At 36.9% G+C, this 27,561-nt stretch overlaps 1 protein-coding gene across 11 annotated transcripts in view; it reads left to right on the top strand.

Annotated features, from left to right (window-relative positions):
* Positions 1-27,561, top strand: part of INPP4B (inositol polyphosphate-4-phosphatase type II B) — a 311,298-nt gene that overhangs the window by 222,004 nt on the left and 61,733 nt on the right. For all 11 annotated transcript variants that reach the window (XM_057419340.1, XM_057419328.1, XM_057419376.1 and 8 more), the window contains 4 exons: positions 4,933-5,037; positions 12,046-12,154; positions 21,264-21,441; positions 25,716-25,928. In XM_057419340.1, the coding sequence (XP_057275323.1) occupies positions 4,933-5,037; positions 12,046-12,154; positions 21,264-21,441; positions 25,716-25,928 (605 nt within the window). The remainder of the gene's footprint in view (positions 1-4,932; positions 5,038-12,045; positions 12,155-21,263; positions 21,442-25,715; positions 25,929-27,561) is intronic.

Here is a 27,561-nt window from a genome sequence, read left to right as displayed (position 1 = left end):
CTCCTGTAGCAATTCTTATTCATAACAAGACAAGTTGATTGTTCACGTAATCGTTCAAGGAACTTAGGATAATTCTTTTCTATTTTGTGAGACTACTGTGATTATTTCCTGTATAACACTGTATTTAGAGCAAACAAAGATTTCTGTCAGTATATAGCGTAACTTTTTGCCTCTTCCTCCTGGTGTGCCTCCTACACACACACACTCACACGCACCACTATTTTTGATATGTTCTGGAAGGAAATGGACACATTTGTTCTAACTTACTACAAAGGCCTTGTTATTGTTGCTGCTTTCTTGCTGGTGTCAGATTTCTAACACCAGTCCTCACAATCACCATCTCAAATACGTGTTTTTGATGACATTATTGCTTGCATATGCTGTTTTGCTACATAGTCTCACTGCTAGATGTTCCCACTGTGGCCCTACTCCCACACTTACGTGTGTGTAGGCACAGCAGTATGTGTCAGAGGTCAACACTGCACTTTGTGTTACATATACAGAAGTTTGCAACCTAGAATATTCCTGAAGGAGGGATACGTTATGGTTATGAAACTCTGTAAAAATAGAGGTGCAAATTATACAATCTTTTGAAATATCTGGTATATAGTTATGGAAAATTTGCAGTATTTTCTTAATGAGTTATAGCTTTCAATTTCTCAATTAGTTATAGCAAACAAAACTTTTTCTGTGTCTACTGAGAAATGGATTAACCGGGTTTTAGCTCAATATACAACTAAAATGCATAGCAGAATAACTATTTCTTTTAAAGAATTCAGTGCTTAGAATGAATTTGCTGCACTGAGTAGTTGAGACACAAATCTTTCCCTTCCAAAATGTTCATTCAAACTGTACTTTTATCCTTTAGCAATCATCTTCTAATACAGGACTGAGTATGGTATTTCTCATTGCAGATTACTCTCTGGAGTTCAGTGACTTTCTTGGTCACAGGAAAAGAGAAACCCTGTTTCAGTGTATGAGCAAAACAGAGTCCCTAAATGAAACTAAACATTTTGGGAGCAGTTCATCACCTGCTTTAATGAGTGTGTGTGTTCGGGAAAAAAGCTCATCTCTTACACTAAATGTTGTATAACATTTTGCAGTTTGGTTGCAGAAGTGTAATTCCTTGTATTTATGATTGTTTTCCATCATCAGATCTGATTTTGGCAGACTGCACTCTGATCCAGAATGACACTTCCTATGTTTCCGTGTTTTAACTGATGTAAATGTGGCTTTTAATGCTGAGCTAATAACATTTTGAAATAATAAAATATCATATGCAAGGCAATAAATACAGATTATGAAAGAATCTATGTAATAATTATAACTTGCAGGAAAAGATTGAAATAAACTTTTGAGAATAAAATGAAAATAGACACTGTAATCTATTAAGCATAAATCCTGGAAGTCCAAGTGAAATTGAAAAGATTGGTGATGTTAATGACCTGTCTTGACTGTGGTTTGAGATAACTGCAACAGACCAGGGAACCTGGTCTGAGGAGAACAGAACCAGCCCATACGAAAAAGTGTAGGAACATCTCTCTGAAAACAAACAAAGCAGGAAACAAAGCAACCTAATAATTGTAGTGAAGATGAGAAATAAGGGGAAGATGTTAATTTGCTGGCTAACACACAGGTATACCTCCTTACTAATACAGTACTTGTTTATACTTGGAATACCCCTGATTTTGCATCTTGTGTGAAAAAAAGTTACTTTAACATTCAAAGACTTATTTTATTGTGATCAGTGGGCTAACTGCACATTTTAAAGCCAAATAATAGCCTAGTCCTTCTAATGAAGACAACATTTACTCTCAACCCTGCAATAGCTTATTAGATGTCACAATTAAATTAGATGATAAATCCACTTCTAAGGAACAATTCCATGTGAGTCATCTAGATGCACATATCTCCAACTTCCTTTTGTATCAGCACTAGGGAAGACTGTTAACTCATAAGCGATGTAGAGAGGGGAGATAGCATCTGCAAGTAATTCTTTTTTTTTCCAAAATATTCCCTCATTTCTCCTATACAATCACATGCTGGGTTTTCTGAGAGATAGTTACTTCAGATTCAGTTGAGCTATTTGTGGAATTTAATGGAGAAGGCTATTTCTTGTTAAATTTGAGAGATTGCACTTGAAAGTATCAGGAGACTGCATTACTGTTAGCAGTTTTGATTTAACAGCGTATTTACTGAAAATGGAGGTTTAAGGAAGTTATGACTATTTCAAATTTGAGTTGTTTTGGCAAACAACTCCCCTCAAAAATGGGGGAGAATTTTAGAGAATGACAAGTATTTTTGTTTCAAGGAAACATAAATCTAAAAGGGTTAGAGAACATCAGAACAAATAATTTTAGGTTAATTTAAAACACAGATTTGGTGGTTTGGGGAGGGAGTAGAACTTTGAAAATTATTTTTTTTTGTGCATTTTAGTTTGACCTGAGATGATTTCCAAACACACCTTTTCTCTTTTTTTTTCTTTTCTTTCCATTTCAGTCATCAAACTGAAAATCCTGTCCATCTAGTTTAAGGCAATCCCTGCCTCTATCACAAAGGTCCTTATGTGACACTAGGCAAGACAGCCTTCAGAACTGGTTAGTGTGCGATGTCCTTTTTTGGAAGCCTGTCAATAGACACCAGCTGTTTTGCAGACGTACTCAGTACTCATGGATGTAATTCAGCTCAGTGGGAGCTGCGCTTCCAAAATGGAATGTGATGTTGCATTATAATGCGTGCTCTGCAGAATGACATCCTCCATATCTCATATTGATGCATTGTTTTCTTAAATTATTTGACTTTTATTGTCTGCCATTAGAATGGATAAAATTATAACCCTTTTTCTCAGCCAGTTAAAATTATTCTATAAATATTTGTAAAACCCTTAGAAACTGTTGGGATGCAGTAAACAGGTTTGAGGGAATGAATAATCCTGTCTTTGTGGGAGGCTTGAGCAGTATATTTGAATCCAGATACCTAAGTAAAAGTTGGAAACAAAATATTGAATCACTATTTCTAAAGTGAGCAGCAGAGACATTCAATGAGCTGGAAAAAAAGCTAGAATGTGATAAGTCATTGAAGTCTATTTCGGAGTTCCTCTTCAGATGGATGTCAGATGAAGGTTGTATCCATATTCCTGTATTTCCTAACTTTGAAGAGTTTAATCTTGCGACAATAACAACAACGGTTTGAATAGAGGGGTTGTAGTTTTCTCGGTCATTAAATACAACTTGCTGGGTTATTTAAAAACTAACAAACTTCATTAAAAATTAGTTTAATCACATGGATGATACTGGCAAACACAGACCGAGGTATTAATGCCACTGCATTAATATCGCATACCTGAGTAAACAGAATAACTGATACCAGTGGGTGGTTATTATCCCATGTGTTTCTGGTGCTGGACAGGAAGGGATTCTGCTTCACAGCTCTTCCCTGAAAAGAGGAGTAACAAGACTCAGCAGTGCTGCATGTATGCAACTCCAGCCCAGAACAGAAGTGTACTCCAGGGAAAGCAGGCTCTTCTCTTCCCTCCTACTCTTCTTTTGCCTGTCCCTTTTAATCTGCTGACATCTTACTCTTATCTTAGTCTGCCAGTGTTTCCTTGTCTCAGATGCAGTTATCATTCCTTAAGCTTTGATCTTGATTTCAGCTGAATTCTGATAAATAATCTGCACTCTTTTGGATTTCCTTCCTAATGATTTGCAGTCTCCTCATCTACACTGTTCCTCATACAGTTGAAGTTCCCTTTACTGTTCCTATAATTTTGTCTTTCTGTGCTCTCCAGGTGCAGGTTTCCTGCTGGTATTCTTCATCATCCATGGTTCCTCGTTTCAGCTTGCATCTGCAAATTTTCTGTAAAAGCTGAACCTTTGACTTCTGTTAGTTGCTTTTCTTTCTACTTTTGCTCTTAATCTTAGTTATATTATTTAGTTACTAAGCTTAGGTAGCAGCCTAACCAAGCCTGGCTGGTCTGGAGCATCACTGGTGCCCTCTGGCAATGTGATTTGCATTGGGAAGCTCAATGCTTAGTTTATTGTAATCTGTCGCAGTTTCCACGGATAACCCCTAGCAGATCTTGATTGATGGAGTCAAAAAGAAGAATTTAAAATATTTCATATTTTCCTGTTAAGAAAATCTTGAACAGATTGAACCTTTTCAAAGACCTTTGGAAATGATAGTGTGCTGAAAAAAATTGTCTAGATAAATGTTGGGTGCCTGAGTGAGAAGATAGGACTCTTTCCTAATTTACACCCTTTAATTTTATATATGCATATACTGTTATCAAATATCTCCAGGTAAATTACATTTTCATACTGTCAGGCTTTAATTATATTCCTTTATGCCATCATAGAGTTAATCATAATCTTACATTTTGGAATTATGCAACCAGATTTTATTTTTTTTTCCCAGTACATTGCGCTGCTTCTGGTTCTGGCTTTTTAGAAAGAAAACCCATTTATAGCTTTTTTTAAGCTAGTTTATATTTCTTTATTTGAAATTTTTAGGAAGAATGCATAGCCTTGTCAATGTAATCCTTTTGCTTGAAGAAAAAAGAATGTAACTTGGTGAAAATGTAGTACCTCCACAGCTCTGTATCCCTGTGTGTTTAGCACAGAATAAACATAATACACATTAACTGTGACATTGTTTCCAGCAGACTGCAGAGCAATTTCAAACAGCAGGAAAAGATGTCTATCACCTAGACTGAAAAATTAGATTGTTCTCTGAATTAAAAGCTGTTTTGTTGCTTCCAATACGGATACATGCTGAGACTCAGTTAGTGAACCATTCTTCTCCTAATATACAGTTACACATTAAAAGTAAATTAAAGAAGACTCCTAACATACAAGTATTGTCCTCACATTAAAAAGAAGACAAAACATCTGCTGGGTGCTTAAGATAATGATTCTTTAAACTTTTGTTTTTCAGGTTCTTCCTTCAAACCAAGCTGTAACAAAGGAGAAAAAACATTAGAATTCATCCCAATAAATCTTCATCTGCAAAGAATGCATGTGCATAGTCCTCGATTGAAAGGTAAAGTATATTCTGCAGAGAAATTTTCCAAGTATGACGAAGTATGTTTTGAAATACAATTAAACATTCAACTAAGTGATATGGTTTTCACTGTAGCTCATTTTAAGATGTAGATATCTGAATCTGTTTATCCTGTTTTAAGGATGAACATTGGGTGGACATGCTTTCAGATTTAAAACTGCAATGGAACTGAAAGGTATGCTGTTTAGAGAGTTGAATCTTAGTAATTTTGAATTTTTCACTTAATCACTCTTGTTAAATTTTGTAGGTGGGACAAAAAGATGCTACAGATAAAAAGCATGAAAAATAATATTATTACATTGATTCATTTTTTAGTAAATTTATGTGCAGTTTGGACTTTTATCAGTTTGGAGAATGCTGAGGAGAAAAGCATATCACAAGAAATACAGTGACTTATAAAGAAAATTCTGAGATTCATTTCCTGTTGCATGCATTTTGCCAGTTAGTGAAGTTTGTGCAGTATTAGCTCATTTGTAAAATTTGTGCAGTATTGTAAGATTTGATACAGATGGTTTCTTGCATGACCAGATTGTTGCTTGGTTTGGTTTGGTGGTTTTGTTTTTCTAATAAAATCAAAATCAATCTTCCAAATTTGTTATTTAAAAATCTGTGCTTTACAGGCTTAAATTGTTTATTTTTTTCACTTTAATGGGCTCTAGAAACTTTGTGTGTTTATTTCTTGCCTTTGTTTTGTATACATGTCTGGAACCTGTCTTCCCAAAGGCTTTGATTTCATTCTCTCATGCCTGTACATCTGCTTCTAAAATCCAAGCTTTCCAGTTTGGGTGTTGTTTGGAATGATTTCTAGGGCAACTGATTATGTACTGTCCATAAAAGACCACACTTAAATCATGAGATCAAAGAAGTCAACAGCTTGCCCACCCTCCAGATTTCAAATTCTTAAACTAGCATGCAGACACTGCCACTGGGATTGACTAGAAGACCTGGATCTGTGCTGGAAAGTAGGAATCAGGCCCAAATTTAAAGCTGTGCAAGGGATTTCTCTGCCTCATCTTCTGAAGGCACAAGTTTTGGATACTGGTAGCAGATGAAAAACTAAGAGGTGGTTAACAATATTTCTTTTAAGTTGTGGTTTGTTTTTTTTATATAAATTCCAGGTGTGTTGTGCTCATGTTGTTTCTATAAAACTTTGAACAAATAAGTAAATGTAGAATATATGTTCACTGAAATGTATTGGTAGCTTATGTATGATTCAAAATAATGTGTGGTTGCAGTGCAGTACTAATACTGTCATGATTCATACTGACACACTGCACAGTGTTCAGTAAGAGTCACATCCTTCTAGACCATTGGCTTAATTTTCCATTGTGGTGTATAATGTCAGTGCAGTGTAAAAAAAGCAAGTCTTACCTGTCTGGTTTCTGAGGTGTTTCTGGTTGGTTGGTTTGTTGTTTTTTTTTTTCCCCTCACTGTGCCACCAGAGATAGTGATAAAAGCACAAAATATTTCCTCCTAGAGACTGCTAGGGTAAACTTACCAGCCTAGGTGATGTGAGTTGCACGGTTCAGTTGGGGGTGGTGTTACTTCTAAACTTATTATCATAGGATGGTTTGGGTTGGAAAGGACCTTAAGATCATGTAGTTCCAACCCCACCGTCATGGGCAGGGATGCCTCACACTAAACCATCTCACCCAAGGCTCTGTCCAGCCTTGCCTTGAACGCTGCCAGGGATGGAGCATTTATCACTTCTTTGAGCAACCCATTCCAGTGCCTCACCACCCTCACAGTAAAGAACTTCTTCCTTATATCTAACCAGGTCCCTCTGAATGGCATTCCTTCCTTCCAGCGTATCAACTGAACCACACAGCTTGGTGTCCTCGGCAAACTTGCTGAGGGTGCACTCAGTCCCACCGTCCTTGAACAGGATCGGTCCCAACACTGACCCCTGAGGGACATCACTTATTACTGGTCTCCCATTGGACATGGAGCCATTGACTGCAACTCTCTGTGCGGCCATCCAGCCAATTCTTTATCCACCAGGTGGTTTATCAAATTGATGTCTTTCCAGTTTAGAGACAAGGATGTCGCATGGTGCAGTGTCAAACGCTTTGCACAAGTCTGGATGGATGATGTCAACTGCTTTGCCCCTATTCATCAGTTCTGTAGTCCCATCGTAGAAGGCCACCAAATTGGTCAGGCAGGATTTCCCCTTAGTGAAGCCATGCTGGCTGTCACCAAGCACCTTGTTGTTTTGATGTGCCCTAGCATGATTTCCAGGAGAATGTGCTCCATGATCCTGTCAGGCACAGAGATGAGACTGAGACTGACTGATCTGTATTTCTCCGGGTCTTCCATTTTCCTGTTCTTGAAAATGGGGGTTATATTACCCTTCTTCCAGTGGTCAGGAAATTCACCTGACTGCCGTGATCTTTCAAATATGATGGACAGTGGCTTAGCAACTTCATCTGCCAGCTTCTTTGGGACTTGTGGATGGATTTCATCAGATCCCTTGGACTTGTGCACATTCAGGTTCCTAAGATGATCTCAGATCTGATCCTCTCCTACAATGGGCCTAAGGTCTCCATTCTCACAGTCCCTGCATCTGTCTTCCAAGACATGGGCAGTGTGGCTAGAGTACTTGCCGGTGAAGACTGAGGCAAAGTTGTCATTGAGAACCTCAGCCTTCTCCAAATATATCCTATTTCTCAGGAAGCCTTAATAAGCCCAATGCTGCCTGTGCCTAAATCAGCTTATTCAGTGCTAACCTGTGCCATGTAAGCATTTGCTTAGCATTAAATGAAAATATCTCTCTGATTATACTGAAAATACTGTGAACATCTGATACCTTATGGAAAGGGTGATAATTTTATGTAATGTCATCTGTGATTCTGTTTCATACAGAATTCTGCTACTGTTGCTTGCATATAATTTTAGCAGCATCCTTTACAGATAAATGATTGTATATAAGCAAATCATAGTACAGTGAATAATTTATTGATAAATTGATATTATTAAATTTGCTATCACTGTAGAAACTTGTAAATTACACTGTAAGGTTTTGCCTTGTAAATACACTCTGCATCTAAGCAGATTGTAAAATGGTCTGTAGAAACAATGATTGTGGGAGTACTAGACTGTGTACTGCTGATGTTCATTCCAATTTAGAACATGGGAACTTCTGAGTATCTGTTAGGTACTGTATTGTGTCAATATTTTGTTATTTCTTCTACTAAACAATGGTTCCTCCAAACATTTTAACGAGATGGGGAGTTATTGTGACAGAATATGACAGCATGAATTTTAATGTAGCTACTTTTTTGAAGTTAATTCACTCAAAAGCATTTTTAGATTTGTAATGACTTCACATGGCCAGAACTGTAATTTTACGTCTTTTCAAGAAAACCTCTGGCCACAGGACATTGTATGTTTATTTGCTAAATAAAAAAGTGGAATGAAATATGCTACTTAATCACCCCCAACTTTTGCACTGCTGGAGTTTTGTTTTCTTTTGTTTTCAATGAATTTTCTCCTTTCTCCTCCGAAATAATTTTACTTGTGGCATATGGTTAATCCATAATTGAAAAGGGTACAGAAAGAATTAAATGTTAGAATAATATTCTGAATTTAGAGCTTGATGTTATTAAACACTCCCTTTTTTCTTTAGCTAATGTTTGGTTTGCTGATGTAAGAATTAGATAAAACTGTTCTTGTTACACTCGAGTTTAGAGATCATAAAACATTAATAGAGAAGTGAACTTGTGTTAAAATCAGGGTATTTCTGCTTGCCCGTATTTCTGGGACTGACACCTTAGTTACAAGGAGCTCTTTTTATTTCTCTGTTTACAAAATGGGTTCCTCAATACGTTTAGGATATTTTGCTAGCACTATAGTATGGATACAGCAAAAAGCAATTGATTTTTATTATATTTGCCTTTGGTTGGATAAATTATTTCTCTGTCTATTACATAGCTACCATCCCATCTCTTTAGTTCTGTAAACATTCACAGAGGTGGTGATTAAACAAGCTGATGAGCCATAAAACTATCATTAACCCTCTACCTTGTCAGATGTCTTAATTTTGGGAATGCAAAATAGGTTTTAATCCCAGTGACCATATATGCATGCCCACTGATATGTGCTTTTTTGTTCAACATGTTCAATTACAGGCTTACTTTTACCGAACTTTGATTTTGGATATTGTTGGCGACTGACATGGAATAGAAAATACCTGTGTGTTTAAACTTACAGTAGAAACAGCTTTGAGAAAAATACTATTTCATTATGGGATAACTGAATCCCTATGTATTTGATAAACACCACACCTTGCTTTGTTCATTATACTACAAAGTTCAGTTTTATATATTGCCATAGCTTTGCTTTTGTCCCTGTTCATACATTAAGTGTGTTTGTTTTAAACAAATTTGGTGGACTGAAGAAATTTTTATTTTGCTTCTGGCCAGTGGGAGATACCATCTCTATGAAGGCAAACACGTTACTTCAGTTCAATATTCAGCTGTGCTTGACATAAAAATCCCTCAGCTCTTTAAATTGGTCTGGTAAAGCCTAGGTTTATGGAACTTCTGTCACTGTGGATGTCACCATGTTGCAAAAGCTGTGTTTTATTTGTGAAGGGCGATGGGCAGGTAGTTTATATTTCTGCATGGTGAAGGGATTGTTGGTTTTGGGCAAGTGTAATTGGTGTTAGTGTTTCACTTGTACCAGTAGGAGGTGAGTGATATTTTTGAGTCAAAATAATTGGTATGAAATGATTAACTCAAAGCTCTGTTTCCTTGCACTCCAATCTTCTGCGTTTTCTTCCTTCAGTTTCTGAAGTAGGTATTTGAAGAACAGTTGAGGGGTCTTTCTAACACCTATTAATTAATATTTTGGGAGAAGCATGCTGACAGTATGGTTCAGCTCCTACAACTCTCTGCTGGATTTTAAGGTCTGTCTCCACTGTATTGTCAACAGTCATCTGTTCTTGAACTGGACAATGGTTGTGAGTTAATGGAGCATTCCTATACCAGTGCACTCATGCTGACCCTGCATATGCCTTACAAGAAGCTTCACTTATGTGAAAGCAGACCACATTAAAAGGCATTCCTTGCAGCACTTTCCAGCATACTGTCCTCTGGAAAGTGGGACTGAGACTGCCCTGTGGCTGTTACTAGGGTCATAGACATTTTCTTCTTCTTAGCCACTCTCACTCTCCTATGTTTGCTTGCATGGGGTAGATGCTAAGAAGTTCTGGGTGTGTTTGTGTCTCAAACATCCTTGACCATGATAAGAAGATGCCATAGGCTGAATTAAAGCTTCGCTGTGGGCAAATCCTCCATAAAGTTAGCTATAAGCAGGGTCACTATTTCTTTTTAAAACAGAGGCAGCAAAAGCACCAGGGTTTACTCTTTTAAGTATTTTCTTGAGTTAATCTGTAAACATATTCAGAAGCCATTATTCAGTTACCCTGATGGGTTCATATCTTATTTTGGTTTCAAGCCACCATTTTTTTTTTAAGGAATAGAACTACTCATTTTCAAGTACTGATAGAGCTCTAATAGCCCAAGATTATGTAGTATGGACTAATGTCTGTTAAGACCTGAAAGAATGGGCTATTGAAGAATCTTGATGCTCACCTTAGGCTAATGAAATTATGTCACTTCTCCTTTTAAGTAGAAATTGAAGAGTCACAATTAGAGTGCAAATCAATTTGAGCGAATATGCTTTGACATTCAACTCTGGAAATAAAACATAGTTCATTAACTGTGAATCATTTCTACAGTGTTCTTGCTTCTAGGGATATTTATCATCAAAATGCAAGAAAAGTTCTATTTTAGGAATGGATTAGATTTTAATTTAAATGCAAAGCTTCCTTAATGAGTAAAACAGTTCACAGAAAAAACTCCACTAACGCTTCCTTTAGAAATACATTGTAAGAATGAGGCATTCTGACCTGTATTTTTATACCTCCAGTAAGCTTGGGCACAAAACAGGTACTGCTTACTGCAAACATAAATTCTGCAAATGTAAATTTAAACCTTGAAGGAATAATTATTGTGGTTTGGGGTGTAATTAAATCTTCATTTCTGCATTGACAATCAATCACAGGCACAAAATGAAAGGCTGTTTTTAAGGTGATGTTCCACCTCCAGTTCTGTAACCATACAGGAAAAGTTCATCCCGTATGTCACAAGATATCAGGTACATACAGAGAATAATAACAGTTTGTTGTCTCATCAAGAATTTCAATAGTATGGTATATTTTCCGTTCTGTTAGCTTTTCAGCTGAAGACTACTGACATTCTCTGTGTTTATAAGCATATATAAAAAGGAAGTACATGTCATAGAACAGGGTTCTTCAATTTAGCATTAAACAGGTAATTATATCTGCAAGTGGAAGCTAAACAAATTCAAAGCAGGAAATAAGTGGAGATTTGACTAATCTTTTGGAGATTGATTAATCTTTGGAGCAACTTCTCTTGGAATATAGAAAACTCATTGTCACTTGAAGTTTTTAAATCAGAATCAGATTGTGTTGGTTTGTTTGTTTGTTTTTAAAGATGCCTTTACTCAGCCAGAAAATATAAACTTGATGCTGGAATCATTAGCTGTAATTCAAGCAGTCAGACTCTTCAGTTCCATCATAATGGTCTCTTTTGACTCTAAAATGCATGAACTTGTGCATCTCAACATAATTGCAAGTTAAATAATGGAAGGGGTAATAAAGTGAAATACACAAAGGGGCAATTTACTTGGCAGCTTTGTAAACTGCAGAGCTAGAATATTGTTCTGTGCTGTGGCATATAATTTAGATGTAGCAATAAATCAGATAAACTTTCAAAGGTGAGCAGGTGGCTATATGGAAAGATTGATTAGCCTTTGGGCCTCCTTGAGACACAGATTCTCTATTATTCGTTGGAACTAATATAGACCTGTTGTCCTCATATCTTGTAGAGTAAATATCATAGTGTTGCCATACCATGGGGATAGGCCCATGCAAATCTCTGTGCTTGTCTGTTGCTGTTCCAGATGCTCTGTATGATGTCATCACGGTGGGAGCGCCAGCGGCTCATTTCCAAGGATTTAAGAATGGTGGTCTCCGAAAACTACTGAGTAAATTTGAGGCAGAAAGACGAAAGTAAGTAATTTTATAAGTAGCTAGGAAAATATCATTAAAGTTGCATTAAAATGTTATGAGCTCACTTGAGTAACAAAATGGTTTACCCTGCTGAACACATGGAAGATTAAAATCTAGTAGGACTGAACAAGGATGCATTTATAACCTATTTCCTTTATCTTCTCTGCTTTATTGGGCTGCAAAATTGAAGCAGAGTTTACTTCTAGTGCCAAGACCCATTTTTGAACACAAACTCAAAATTGTGACATTTTCTTCCTATATTTTGGGAACTTGAGGAATATCAGTGCCTGAAAACATGCTGTGCAGAATGAGATAGTGTTTTGGTAATTTTTGTGCTAAGTGGAAAGTGGCTAGAGACAATTTTTCAATAAACAGTAACTTCATTTCTGACAGCTTTGGGTATATGTGAACAAAAGTATTTTTAGCATGTCTGTGAAGTGAATAAGGAACTCCTCTTGTTTTTCAGAAAGATGAAACGAGAATAAGCAAAGATAAAACCCTAACTAAGGTTTCAGTTTATTGCAGTACTCATATGCTTTGTTACTACTCAACACGTACAATACTGTTAGTTGCATGTTTTGCTAACCAAGAATTGGACGTATTTGTGTTTGTTGCTATAGCTGTTAAGAAATTTCAAGCAGCCACAGCTGTCACTGGCAGCACCCATAGCTGTGACTGCTCAATGCTTCAACTAACTGTGCCAACCTCATGCAGTCGGTGGCACAACATTCAAAAGAGAATGCAGGAAGGTACTGCATATGTGCTAATCTAAGCATTGGGATGCTCTGTAGAAAATGAATTCCATTGTTTTAAATGCTAAGAAAATTTTCATAGTTACAATATCATAAAGAATGAGCAGAAATTACAAAAATCTATTGTTGACTTCTAGGTTGACTAGAAATTGGCATCAATACTAAAACCAAACTGAAACCAGCAGATTTATTTCCTTTGAAAGCTGCATTATTATTTTTCTCTTTGTATTGCATGACATAAAAAGCTTATTAAATCTTCCAAAGTCTTTCATTTCCCTGCCACCTCTGACAAGAAAGCTTGCTAGTGAAACATGAACATCACTGTTCACACAAGACCCACGAGTGGACTTCGTTTTGATGATAGGTACATATTCTACTATCAGCGACTGAATAGGCAGCCTTAGCCCCATGATACGGAGGTTTATGAAGTACACGATAAAGAAAATGTCTAAAGGCATTTCGTAAAATAGCTGCTTTTTAACTATCTGATTAATATAGTTGGAGTTGTATTTAGTGGGTTTTTATTACATTTCATAAGAAGAAAATAATGTCATAAGTGATATAAAGAACTTCAAAGTGTTTTGCTTTCAGAAAATGAACTGTTTCTCACTTGCGCAGTCCTGCAGCATATCCATATTGACAAAATGTGATTTCCCAAAATGGAAGATAGCTGTGAGGCACACTTGAAATCATTAACTGCGATTTCTGTTCCTTGAAGGAAAATGCTTTATAGGGAAGAGACCTAGTCTTTCTTGAGTTCTTCCTGGGAGAACATATTGCAATATCTCATAGGAATGGGTAGACAATGCTCTTGTTTCTTAGATGCCATAACAGGAGAACAGAATATGATGGGCTAGACTCATTTCTTCAGATCCTATTCAATGTTCTATGGCAAAGGATACTCAGTGCTGCACAGCCTCTTCTCATTTTCATTCACTCTTCTTTTACTGACTCAATCATGTAGACCTCTAAGTTGATAGATTGTGATCAAGAGCACAAGGTAAAGCTTTGTGCAGATTTTATCACAGCATTTCATACCTATTTCAAAGTGCCTACACATCACCTTATATTTGCCTTGCTGCTTAGACTTATTTGCATCCCTCAGAAGCACTTGTATTTTGGTGACTTTCAAGGACAGAGTACTGGACTTTTACTCTGACAGTGCAGTTCTCATGTTTCCTTGTTCCCACGGAAGAGCAAAAATCTGTATTTAGGATGATATAACTAGGGTAACTGTTAGTATCCTCGCAGACTCTTCCTAAAAAAAAAAGAAAGAGAGCCTCCATCAGGCTACCAAACTTAATTTTGAGCATTGAAAACAGGGGACTGCCATTTTAGCGAATCACTTACCAGACCTGAAGAAATGGACACTTAGCATATGAATTCCCATGAAGTAGAAAAGAGGAAACCTCCAAAATTCATCTGTCTTTGAGAGCAGCACAGAGCAAACTCAACTAGAAGATCTCATATGAGTCAAAAGACAGGAGCAAGTAAGCTCTGAATATGATCTCACTTATTTGAATATTGAAGAACTGGTCTACTTTAAATATAGACAAGAAGTGACCATTCTCATTCTTGCCACGGAGAATTTCTTTCACTGTGGCAATGACAACTTTATTTTGTAGGCACCTGTTTGTTTAACTGCATGAGGATAGTTTGAGGACAAAGAGCATTTTCAGGGGCAGCTTTTACAATTTAAATTTTCTGGTTTACAATGGGAGCAGCTTTTCTGAGGGTCTGGTTGAAGGAAGAAGTGACACCTTGAGAGATCAGTCAGAATATAAAATGAACAGAAAAAGAATGCAGATTTAGCAGCCGTTTCCTCTAGGCGAACTGAGCTGAATACATAGAGACAGATATGGGAAGAGATTATTTCTCAAGCCAATCCTGATAGCTTTCAGGATACTGTTAGCACATGACAGAATGCCTTGCATGCCTTTGACCTTCAGGCTGATTATTAGAATAGGTAATTGAAATATTCAACAGTATCGCCATATCACAAAATATTCCTTGCTCAAATCTATGCTTGTGGAATTAACAAGAGGAACTGTCAGCTGGTAGCAAGGTTATATCCTGCTTTGCAAGAGCATAATTGCATTTGCAATTGCCAAACTAGAACAAGATTGAAACATATGTTTCATGAAAGTTTATCAAACAGAGAATTGTGGAAAATGTGTATCTGAAGGTAGGGCAGGCATATTTTCTATTACGTATAGAAATTTTCTATTACATACGTATTTTGTGCAGGCAAAAGAGAGGGGAAGGTATTATATAATATTATTTATTTAAAAATGCAGTATTTTTGCAGATCTCTCATTTGTTACCACTGAGAAAATCATATTAAAAAAAAAAAAATTCTAAAAATCTGATCTCAAATAATAGGGAGAAGTTGGAAAACAAGACTTAATGGTATGCAGTCTGAAAGCAGGGCCATTATTTTATTACCCATTCACAATCTGTACTGGTTTTGATTTGCAACAAAAACATAGATAAAAGGCTTTGCTACTGCAAATGTCAGGCCTGTCTATAAGACATGGCTCTAATATGTCTGTCCCTTTAGTGTAGCTAGCGATGAACTTCACAAGACCAGTAAGAGGAAAGGATTTTTTTTTTTATCTTCTTTAGGCATAATCACATTTAAATCCAAATCATTGAAGTTTGATCACAATATGTGAAATCATTGCACAATATGAACTGTATGTGTACAAAACAATACAGATTCGGTTCATTTTTTTTTCATGATGTTGTATTGGTTTATTCTTTTTTTTTTCCTTCCTTATTTCTAGCTAAAAGAGAAAGTCAGTCAGTTGTTCAGATTCAGTCTTCTGTTGGCCTGCTGGTATAGGTTACTTCTCCTTCCTGCAAATGGAAGGCCTTGTAGTCTTCATCATCATCATCACCAGTCTAGATGGCATAGCAAATTATTTTTAGAGCTCATTTGTGCAGGAACATAAGGCAGTATACATTATACTGTATGCAGTAAGTTACACACATATAATGTCTGGCTACTCAAAATGTGCATAAATCACTTTCAAGGTACTTTCGAGGACTTTTTTTCTAATTTAAAATCTAATTTGATAATCTCTGGTGTAGCCAAAACACGTAGCCTTATGATTACAAGACTTTTAATGCCGTGGTACTCACCATCAAGAAAAATGGGTATCCCACAAGCTGCATTAGGTGCTGTAATTCATTACAGTTTTGTAGACTATTTCTAGCATGTTCTGCAGAAATTACCCTGCTTTAAATTAGCACAGGCGTAAATCTGGAATAGCACTGAAATGGATTTTCTGTTGATTTTTTTTCTTTTTCTAAAGCCATAATTATTTAATTTGGGTTTAAACTGCCCAAAAGGACCCTCTTTTCTTTGACTACTCCTAGCTTTTGGTCAAGGTGTGAGGTGTGTTTCTTTACAAATATACATGTTACCAAAAATTTTATCAGTTCTGAGGTCTTCCTTCAACCCATTTCCATTCTCTGAGGAACCTGAAATGGTACTGTTCCACAGAAAATCCCAGAGCCGTTGAAATAATAACGAATTGCATTTCATCTAGTTGTAGCCTTTATTCTCAAAGGGAAACCACAGCCTGTCATGCATTGCACTGTTCACAGAGATGTTATTCTTTGCCCACTTTCCACTGTAGTTTGTTTTGTTTTGGTTTTTTTTTTGTGTGTGTGTATTCCTACGTGTGTGTGAGAAAGAAAGATTAGACTTCATGGAGATGAACATTTTTTTTTTCATTGGCCATAAATCAGTGTTGTTGGAAGTTTTGCTGGGAAACTAACAAAGATTATACTATTTGTTGAGATATAAAAATCTCATCAGTATTTTCCAGGTGCTAGTGTCGTGGTTTAAACCCAGTCAGGTAATTCGTTCGTTCACTTCCCCCCCTTTCTTGCCCTCCCCCTGCTCTCGGAGGGACGGAGAGGAGAATCAAAAGAGTGCAACTCCCACAGGTTGAGATAAGAACAGTTTAGTAACTAAGGTATAACACAAATCACTACTGCTACCACCAATGATAATAATGATAAAGGAAATAACAAGGGAACAGAATACAACACCTCACCACCCGCTGACCGATTACTTGCCCCCCAAGCCCAACCAAGCTCCGACCGATACCTCCTCCAACCCTGCAGTCTCCCAGCCCTTCTGGCTAACTCCCAGTTACATCCTGGGCATGACGTGCTGTGGTATGGAATACCCCTTTGGTCAGTTTGGGTCAGGTGTCCTGTCCCTGCTTCCTCCCGGCTTCCCCTCCTCCCTGGCAGAGCATGAGGCTCACAAAGTCCTTGGCCAAACCAAAACATCTCTATCAGCTCTGTTCCCGAGCCGAAAGTCAAAACACTGCACTGCACCAGCTACCAAGGAGGAGAAACATGACTGCTACTGCTGAACCCAGGACAGCTAGGCACTCAGAACAGAATTGCCTGAAGCATTTCCTTAAGCAGGTATAAAAGAAAAGGGACTGGGGCTGTAAAAAGAAGGGAAGAAGGAGTTGAGGAGCTTTGTATGTGAAGGTTAGAAAGGATCATGTTTTGGAGAGCAAGAAAACTGTTCCTCTTCCATGGATCCATGAAGTCACACCAATGTAAAGATACTCTTAAATTAATTTAAAGAACTTTGGAAGGCTTTCCCTGGGCATGCAGTCTGCCTGGACTTAGTCTTCCTAGGAAGATTCACTATAAGATTCACCTATGCCCCTGTGGCTTCAGTCCTACTTAGGTCTCCAGAGGGCTGATGAAGAGCATCTTGACCTTTCTTTTGACTGAAACTTGTGTCCAACATAACCAGCTGAAGGCAGTGATGTAGTTATTCCAAGGGTCAGTTAGGAATGAAGAGGAAATAGAAGAATACCAAGAGAAGCTGTGCATATAGCCTTAGCCATTGCTTCAAGATAAGGATTTGTGGAGATTTGGACTTAGTAAGTAAGGATACATTAGAACTAATAATTTTATTTTCCTCAGTATTCAAAGTCAGAATTTCCAAGTTGCAAGGGAAATCTTCACTGGTAACATGAAAATCTCGGCACTGATAACATTGTTTAGTTTTGTTTCCTGAAGCAGCAAATTGTTCTGAGGTTGAGAGGTTTTAATGTTTCAATTTATTTTTGAGCCTCACTTCCCTCTTCAGACAGAATATATGTGATGCATAAATAAGCCACTGAATTGGTATCTTCTGTAATGTATGTAAGCTGGAGGTTATCTGGGTGTACAGGTTCTGGCTGCGTATACTTTAACTGGATTCTTGCTGTTATTGTCTGTGGTTTTGACTGTTGAAAAAAGCAAGGTCAAATGTTCATTATTGAAAGATTTTAACCCAGTCCCAGATGGTGATAATTTAACTCAGTCACACAAATTACTCAGTTAACAGCAGGAGTGGAGTTACTTGGAGTGTCATTAAAAATCAGACATTTATCATATTGCAGTATTTATTCTCAGGCAAAAAACTTTGTTAATTTAAATTGCAGATCTAGTCAATGTAATCTTTATTCAAATTACATGACCGTGTCATTAAACCAATTTTCAAAATGAAATGACCACTGACAGTCATATGTACATAGTTAATGATGGTGCCAATATGTGGAAATGATTAAATATGCTTAGTGAGAGCTTTGAAACTTAACCCAGAAGACATTATTATAGAGTTTTTCAAAAGGTACCTGACTAACAATACATTTTGCATATCAAAGGTAGGTTTTCATAGTGCTGCTGGCATCCCGCACTGGACCTACTCATGCAGCCTTTGGCCCAGTGCAAAACTTTCTTACTTGTAATTCCCTTCATCTAGTTTCTGCATTGTGACACCTGTGAAAAGTTTCTCTACATGTTCTTTTGGTAGCTGCTTCTTTTAAGTAATGCTGCTTATATACCACAGCTGTATGTGGCATCAAGCTCTAAAAGTAGTTATTTATAAAGAACTAATTTCAGTGACTTGGAAGTAGTAATGTCTTTTCATGAATGGCAAGGCCACGGAAAATCTTAGGCTAGTCTTAGGTGGAACGCTGTTGAGACACAACAATTAGAAATTTCAGATACTCCCAAACGTGTTGTTTCTCGATAATAATTATGCGCTTTCTTGGAGGAGAAAAGTTTCCCTCAAATTCTGAAAGAAACTGACTATTTGGAATCATATCATGCTTTCTGGGGGTCAGGAAATGTTAAAATTAGCCAAATAATGAGGCCTGATTGAACACTTCATTTTGAAGAAAAACTCATTCTCTGTTTATTATTTTCTTTATTTAAAAACTATGATTGCCTTTATTAGAATGAGAACTACCTACAGGTTTAGTATCTCTCTTTCCTGTTTCTTTTCTTATACCATTGACTGTGGCTTTTCTGCTGCAATATTTGGTGAAGCTTGGAGCTGTGGGAGATGAGTGAAAATGATCTGGGAATTAAAGGCAGAGGGGAATCCCAGAAAGAAGTGTGTGCATGGTGCACTTGATAACAGTTTTAGCCAGATTCAAACTGCAAAAAGGCTGTTTAATAATGGGAGGGGGAAGCCTGAAGGGAAATTAGAGAAGATTATTCAGGGCTGTGAAGCATCAAGACTTTTAAGACTATGTCTTCACTACAATTCACTACAAAGATTACTCTTTGCCCCTGCCCTGTCTACTGACTCTGACAGCTTGAGAGCTGTGGTAAATTTAGAGAGCTCTAACTTTGGAAGTTCATTTCACTAAGTGTTTGCACCTTGAAGGCAATCCTGTGGCCAATTCCTCATTTCCCAGAGGGACAGGGATTTTTTTTTTTTTCCTTCCAAAATCAGTAGGAGAGATAGTTTGTACTATTCATTTTGTTGAAATATTCGGAACTCTGGCCTCTGCACTCAGCGGTACAGCAATTCATGTAGTGGACTGCAAATTGGAGACGCATAGTGATTTTGATGTGACTGGTAGCATGACTGATCATGGCAAAGCTTCGCTGACTCAGATGCCCTTCATGTAGGCTACCTCCACAACGAATTGTATCTAAAAATAGAGACATCATTGAAAGATGGAGAAGTAGGTTGGGGTATTTTGAAATTTGTGACTGCAACTTAGCAAAGTGTCTAAGCAAGAGGCTTAATTTTAAGACTGCTTGCATCTATCCTTATTTGGCACAAGACTTGAGCCGTTTAAGTTGTAAGGAAGTGGCTTCATTTAGACTTCTGAATGTGCATTGCATATGTCCTTTATCAAATTAAATTTAATTTAGAATTCATTTCTGATAGGGGAATGAAGAGATCTGGGGAAAGACTGAAATGAAAAACAGCATATATTGTTCGAAGGATTGCACAAATTTCAGGTCTTAATATGTGAAATTAAGAAGGAAATTAAAATGGTTGGGAGAGGGCAGAAGGGTCTAAAGGACGTCTGGTAAAAGAACCCAAGAGAAAAGGGATAGGCTTACAGAACCAACTGGGGACTAGCATGTATGTTGCTCTGGCATTAGTAATGTTCTAGGTGTTGCTTGATTACAGTTTTTCCTTGTTAACATTATAGGTTAACCTGAAACTGCAGAAGGTTTTGGTTAGTTTCTCCAAAAGGCTGAAGCAGGGCTTTATAAATAGATTAGATACAAGAGTTTTAGGTGGGGAGATGTATACTACATCGAAGAATACAGGTGTGTGCAAGCTGTCTAAAATGGTATTTTGGAATAATGTTATGAAAAGGATATTGCATGATTAGGAAGTGTTGGAGAAAAAAAAACAACCAAGGGGTAGGAATGCAAAAGAATTGCAGTAGTTTGCAAACAGTTAAAAGTAGAAAGTTTGCAGTGTTCATTTGTGTGGTTTTGTAGTAATTAACTCCCATACCCTATTTCTATGTCTTTTCTTGCAAATGAGACACATGCTTTTTATTTGAGATAGCTCTGGTTATTACCGATTCCTGGACATCACTGATGCTAATCAAAACATAGTGTGGGCCACTGATCAATTAAACAGTAATGGCTCATTTTGAAAGACTTAATGTGGTAGGTAATAATGTGATGGGGAGTCAAGTTGGAAAAACAAGGAGCCTTATGACCTTTGTGATTATTCAGTGACTTGGTCAAACATTTCATTTCTCCAGAATTACGTTTTTTAAAATAAATAAATAAAAACCTGTTTTTCTTGTGTTAAGATCCATCACTCACAGGGATGATTAAGTTGAACAGTACTGCTTGGAGCATTTGGTAGTGGGCAGTCTGTTGTCCTCTACTGTTCTAACAAGGAGTTGGTTTTAGCCTTAAATAAGGAGCATTTCAATGATATCGGTGGAGTTTAGGTCTCTGCCATTGTTTGGAAAACCAGGTAAAATTTTTAGCACATTAAGCATTGCTATTAATAGCAGAAATGACTTTGATGTTTTGTGACTCTTTCTCTGTTATTACAGTACTGGATACCAGTGTATTTACTATTCACCTGAAAACACAGCCAAGGCAAAAGAAGTTCTCAGCAACATCAATCATCTACAACCTCTCATATCAAGCCATGCAGACCTGCTACTTAATTCTGCAAGCCAGCATTCTCCAGACAGCTTGAAGAATTCTTTAAAGATGCTTTCAGAAAAAGTAAGATTCAAATCTTCACTGCAATGGAAAATGGAATAACCAACTCTCTAACTACTGGTGTTTTTTTTCCTGAATAAATTGACTTTCACAGCATCAGCAAATGTTAAATAAGCCCTGCTAAAATAAGCTTCAGAATGTTGCTATTAGAAAAAGAATATTATTTAGCATTTTCTGTATAGAAAATAAATGAAAACTATAAAGGTTGTCTTTATTTGAAAGTATAATTAATTTCATGTGTGTCTGTTATCCTCTAGTGGCCACACACTGGGGTTTATAAAAAAAATAGATTATTTTAAATGATTTTGCAGCGTGATAAATGGTTATTTTATTTCTCTTTCTTTCATACTTCAAATTTGAGCTTGTGGGAGGTAGCTTAAGCCAGGTTTGAGCTAATGTTTAGAATTATACCATGATCAGAAATGGTGATACAATCTGGAAGGAGAAGTTGGCACCAGGAGGTCTCAAATTTTAATTCTCTTTCTTGTATTATATTCTGCTGTAGCTGTAGGCTTTTCCTCATGTTAGCTTCTTTAGCTCTAAATTAAGGAGGATAATATTTTCCACCTGTCTCACAGAGTGATACTATAGATTAGCTGAAGTCAGAAGTACTTTTAAACATATGTTATCTTACGCTCTGACCAGAGGGGTTGGAAAAAAGTTTCCCATCGCTTCATGGGCCATACCTTCTGTAATGTGATCTCAATATGGCTTAATGACACTATCAATAATCATTTCAATATATCTTCAGCTATTGGGAAGTAGCAACCCCTGTGGTCTGTTGAGCACTATTATCCCAGCAGTACATCTTTCAATGGGAGAGTTTCAAATCTGAATATTGAACTCAGTCACATACTGTGAAGGCATTACATTGGAGCCATGGGGGAGATAAACATTGCTCTTGGTTACAGATGTGTAAATCCACAGTAACTCTGAGAATATTGGAGTCACTGAATGTCAAGAACAATGTAGGGAAGTAGAATTCAGCCTGTAGATTAAGGAAGAGTGGGGAGTGGGTGTTGTGGTAGTTATAGCATACCTTTCCATGTCATACAAAGGAGGCCATTCTTAGCTGCATGTAGAAAAAGTGGAGCCACTGTGTTAGTCCTTAGTTCGGAGAAATATGCAAACAAAAATAAAGCAAATCAAACAAAGTGTTTGTTGTGAAGATCCAAGACCCAGTTGCTAAAGAATTTGTTTGTGGCTATAGCCACTGGCTTTGCCCTTGCCACCTTTGCCTGCCTGGGCTGGAGGACTGAATGATTTCAGAGTGGCTGCAGGCAGCTGTGATACTGACTGATTGTTTGAGCCATGGCCTATTGGAGAGTCTGGCCACAGAAGAGGGCTAAAAAAGACAATCCATTGAGTTTGGAGAAGTCACAGATATTTTATCGTTTGTCATTTAGTTATATATGTCCATATCAACTATTCAGGACCAGGCTTAAATTGCTGGTTAGTATTGGAGCACAGGTTCCCAGATGTGGAAGCAGGAGTCTAACCTGACGTAGTCCACCTACAGCCCATAGTTTCTGTCTATCCTCCACCTTTTGCTTGGAAGAGATGAATCCAGTTTTCTGAACAACTGCTGCGTGAATGACTGAATACCTGCTTCCCTGGCTATTCCCAAATTTACTCTGAGGAGAAGACACATAACTGAGAAAAAGGGTGGGACCCTTGCTGGGGAAACTAGTGTAGAGGCACAGCTGTCTGTGAAAAAGAAAGGAGGTATTTCATTTGGAAAAGAAAGACCAAGAAACAGCTTCAGAGAAAGCCAATGCTAAGTTTCAAAACCCCAGACTGAGTGAAACCACAGAGTGCTGCAGCTGAGTCCCTCATAGGTAATGCAAAGCATCATCTCAATATTCTAAAATAGCCTATCTATATAATCTGGTCCAGTATGGGAGAATTAAGACTAACAAAGTTTCCCTGCTTACATTTAAGATAGTTTGGTATGCTCTTCTGAATAGAATTATGTGAAGCCTACCTATATTCTTATGCATGTGAGGCAATTCTGCTCTCCTACCTTTTGTATACTATTTTATATGTAAAATAGAAATGTTCTCATACATTTTAACTTGCTAGAAATTTAGGAGTGAAACTGCTATTTGAGGAAATTGTAAAAATGATTTTTCTGGTGATTAAATTCCTCAAATATATTAAAAAGGATAACACTTTAAGATAACGTTAAGCATGATATAAAGAATAATTCTGTCTAAAAACATTAGGTAGCAGGGAGTATGTCTGAGCTATCAGTAAGGTGAATTACGGCTAAGTATGTTGGAAAGACTGGGTGCATGGCTTGGAAGTGGAAAATCAAATAATTCCACTGCTGCTTCTTAAATTGAGCTTATTTTCTCATAGTAAGCATAGTTTTACTTCTCTGTGTATAATTTGCAATTTGCTATAGTGTTTTCCTGAGACTAACCTTTTATCAACGTTTTCTGTTAATTGATTAAGAAAGCCTTTAACTGTCGACAAATATATCAGAATTTGCAGCTTGCAGTAGGCTTGATAAGTTCATTTTCCAGCTATGCCTATCTTTGTTTGCAGAAATATTCTTTGGTTGAGTATCTAAAGGAAATTGCAAAGTTTTCATTTCTTTGTATAGACTTGTTTTGTGATTGCAATACAATTTTATAAATAGTGATGTTCTGCAAATGTAGCAGTAAGAAAATGCAGCTGAAATGTAGATTGTTGTTAAACCAATGGAATCCCAGAACAGAATTTAATTACAGAAGCCTTTTAGTCTCTATATAGAAAAATGGAGGTTTGCTTCCATGCCAGTTTGCTTCTTAAAATGAACTTTCCCTATAAAATATTTATGTTAATTTAAATTGCTTAGACTTTTCAGGTATTTACCTAATATATATTACAGTCACAGTGGTCATTCCTTACTTCAAATTGTCCAATACATAAAATTTCTGAAATGTAAAGCTCTTTTGAGTCTACCATGCCTGATGCAGAGACATGAAACGATCTCAAGCAGACTTCAAGTGGAAAGGGAGGCGTAAAATCTCAGTAAAGCCATGATGTTGTCATTTCTAAGGACAGACAAGCAAAGTAGTTTAGATTCTCCCAATACAATACTGTAGAAGATTCTTGAAGATAAGCTCTGCTGTTACCATGCAACTCTACCAAGTCTCACTTTGCTTCTTCTTTATAGAGGGTTGTTAGGTTTTGCTAGCAGTATTCCCCAGAAACTATGAATTCCCTGAGCATGCACCATTTGGAGGCTGGAAATGTAGAAAACTGAAATTGTCCTATAGTACTGAAAAAGAAAGAAAAAAGTAAAAGAAGCAGAAACTTTTCAAGCGGGTACCTAACCCAGCAGCCAGAGCTTTAAGAAAACCATCAATTATTTAGAGCATTGTGGTCTAAATGTCAGTGAACTTTTGAGGGGGTATAGATGCAGGAAAGTAAGAAAAGTTGAGGCGGATTAGGCATACAGAAGGGCAGCCAGTACTAGCAAAAAAAGCATGCCTGGCAGAATGGTGGCAACAGCAAATGCTTTTACATGAAGAGGATCTAGAGATGCTAAAAGGCCAAATGGAGAAAGCATTTTCCTTTTCTTGTTGGGGTGGAAAGGAGATAAATACTGCAGAGAGGTTGAAGGTTTTAAAAATACAGTGAACTTTCAGCTGTCACAGTCAACAAGAAGGATTTAGAAAAATCATGCAGTGATTGAATAACATCTTCAGAGAGCCTAGAAAAACTACTTCAAGGTTTCCTGTCTTTAAAAATAATTGAACTAAAGCTAGAAATCAGGTGTTTTCACCTGCCGCGATAGGTGGGTTGATACCATCAGGTACCAAAATTTCTCTCTGGAAACACTGCTTTTGCAAGTGCTGAGGTCTTAGCAGTGTAGAGTGGTGTGATTTTATTCAATTTGTTAATTACATTTTATGTGACATTTATTCAGAAATTACTGAGCTGTGGCTGGTTACTCTTGGAACTGATCCTTGTAGAGGTTCATCCTTGCAGGCAAATTCTTGAAGTCGAATAGAATAGGATTGTGTGCAAAGATAATCATCTCTATGACAGATACTGTACTTTTATCTTAATCCTTAGAACAGTGGGATTGTAGAATGTGATGATATCCCTATGCCCCTTGAATCATTCCTCACTGTAGCTGTACTTTGTTTTCTACCTCTCAGGCCTGCCTGAAACCAATATCCACTCTACCTAAGGATAATTCAGTCCTATAATAGTTACGTTGCAGTGTTGCCTTCCTTGGTCTAACCTCCTCATTCATACTTTTTTTTTTTTTTTTTTTCCAGACAGAGTTATTTGTGCATGCATTTAAGGATCAGCTGGTCAGAAGTGCTCTTTTGGCACTATACACAGCTCGGCCTGGCTGTGTCCTCAAGAAACCAGCTATGCCTAAAAACAGTACCGAAGAGGGGGGTGATTTGCAGCATCAGGATCATCCTTCTCAGATTAAAAGACAGGACTCTATACCCCATCATTCTGAATATGATGAAGAGGAGTGGGTAAGTAGTCATAAACTCTTAGCTGCTATTCAATACTAAACCCCTCCAAATCAGCATAAACACATACAAGCTCTAAATGTCCTTGTCACGTACTATTGGGAGGGGGAGGGGAAAGGGGTGCAAAACTGTGAAAAACTATTTTTCAGATACCATACAGATTCAAAAATAACTCGAAAGAATTTTCCCAACTAGAGTGTGCTTCTGTGTTGCTCCTTGGTTGTACATGTAACAGCCAGAATATCTCTTTGCACAGACAGGGAAATAGTCTTTGGTCCTTCTGAAGTTCTTTTTGCTAGTTAGGCAGATTTAAGGAAACTAGAGTAGCATACATTATTATGAAGGAAAATTATTTTCTTTTTTTTTTTTCCAAAGGCTGAATATAAATAGTTTAAATACACATGAATTAATTCTCAGCAAGAAAAGAGCTGTTTTTCCTTAGACCCTGTTCTTAGGGGTTTTGGGGTCTTAGGATGTCTGAGATTGCATTGAAAATTACACATGGCTTTTAGATTTTAACATTCTTAGCATATCTTCCAAAGATTTTTATTATTTATATGGCTGAGATTTTGTAAATTAATTATTTTGGTGGATGTGTTCATAATGGATCTGCTGCTTTGTTACATGTGCCCTGAACTCAAGCTATTTTTATTCAGTTCAGGCTCATGCTTTCAGTTCATTACTGTATTCTCATGAACATAAAGGATGCCAGCATATTAATTGCTATTGTAAATTATTAATAACTTGCATGAGGTACAGAACTTGCACCTGAACTGTGATTTTTGTCCATACCACAAATAAGGGAAGAAGAATACGTTTCTTCTAGAGAAAGACAATTGTCTCTAACCCCATGCATTAAATAGTCATGAGAGTTAAACAATAAATAACTTATTCTTTTATTTGTCTGCTGGTTTTAGAGCCTTGAATTAACTTTTTCATGTTTTCTCAACAACCCAATGGGCCAGAATGGTGGCTCTTTCCTTGAAATGAAACCCAAAATGTTTGTTTTCAGCTGTTGAAACATTCAGATAAATATCACAATAGATTTGATAAAAGGGAGAAATTTTACATTGGAAAAGTAGCATTTTTGTGCAAGCCGTATTTTAGTTTAGTACTGTCATTTAGCTTCTCTGCAGAGACACTAGCTTTACTGTATTTCATTATTGATTTTTGATTTTTTTTCTGCCAGGTGCTTGATTCTCATCTCTTAAAACATATAAGCACATTAGTTCACAGTTTATCTATTTTTTTCTGCTGAATTAGTGAGATTACCTGCTTGATTGAAGCGTATCCTGAAGTATTTTCTGAGTTAAACTGAGTCAGTTATTGTCAAACTTAAGACAGTATAAATACTAGAGAAATTTTGTTTTTTTCTAAATTTGATAGATTAGACTTCCATTATTTTTCAGTTCTTTCTGTCAATCTAGGTAATGAATAATGGTAGTTGTAATGATCAAATTGTTATGAGCATGATGAAAAGAGAAAGAATAAATGCATGTGAAGTATGAAAAATGCTTAATCTACTCTGAAAATCAACTATAAAGGGAAAAACTTTGAGATACATTGCCTTGTATGCATGGTACTGTATCCTTCTTTTTTGTTTTGTTTTTTCCCACTCTATTATTAAGCTCTAGAC

The sequence above is a fragment of the Pezoporus wallicus genome, unplaced genomic scaffold (genome assembly GCF_028554395.1).
Source record: "Pezoporus wallicus isolate ANWC-B61680 ecotype Strahan unplaced genomic scaffold, APGP_CSIRO_Pwel_v1 contig_6597, whole genome shotgun sequence".
NCBI classification, from domain to species: Eukaryota; Metazoa; Chordata; class Aves; order Psittaciformes; family Psittacidae; genus Pezoporus; species Pezoporus wallicus.
The sequence above is the reverse complement of the archived record's forward strand: the minus strand, read 5'-3'. Positions and strand labels throughout refer to the sequence as shown.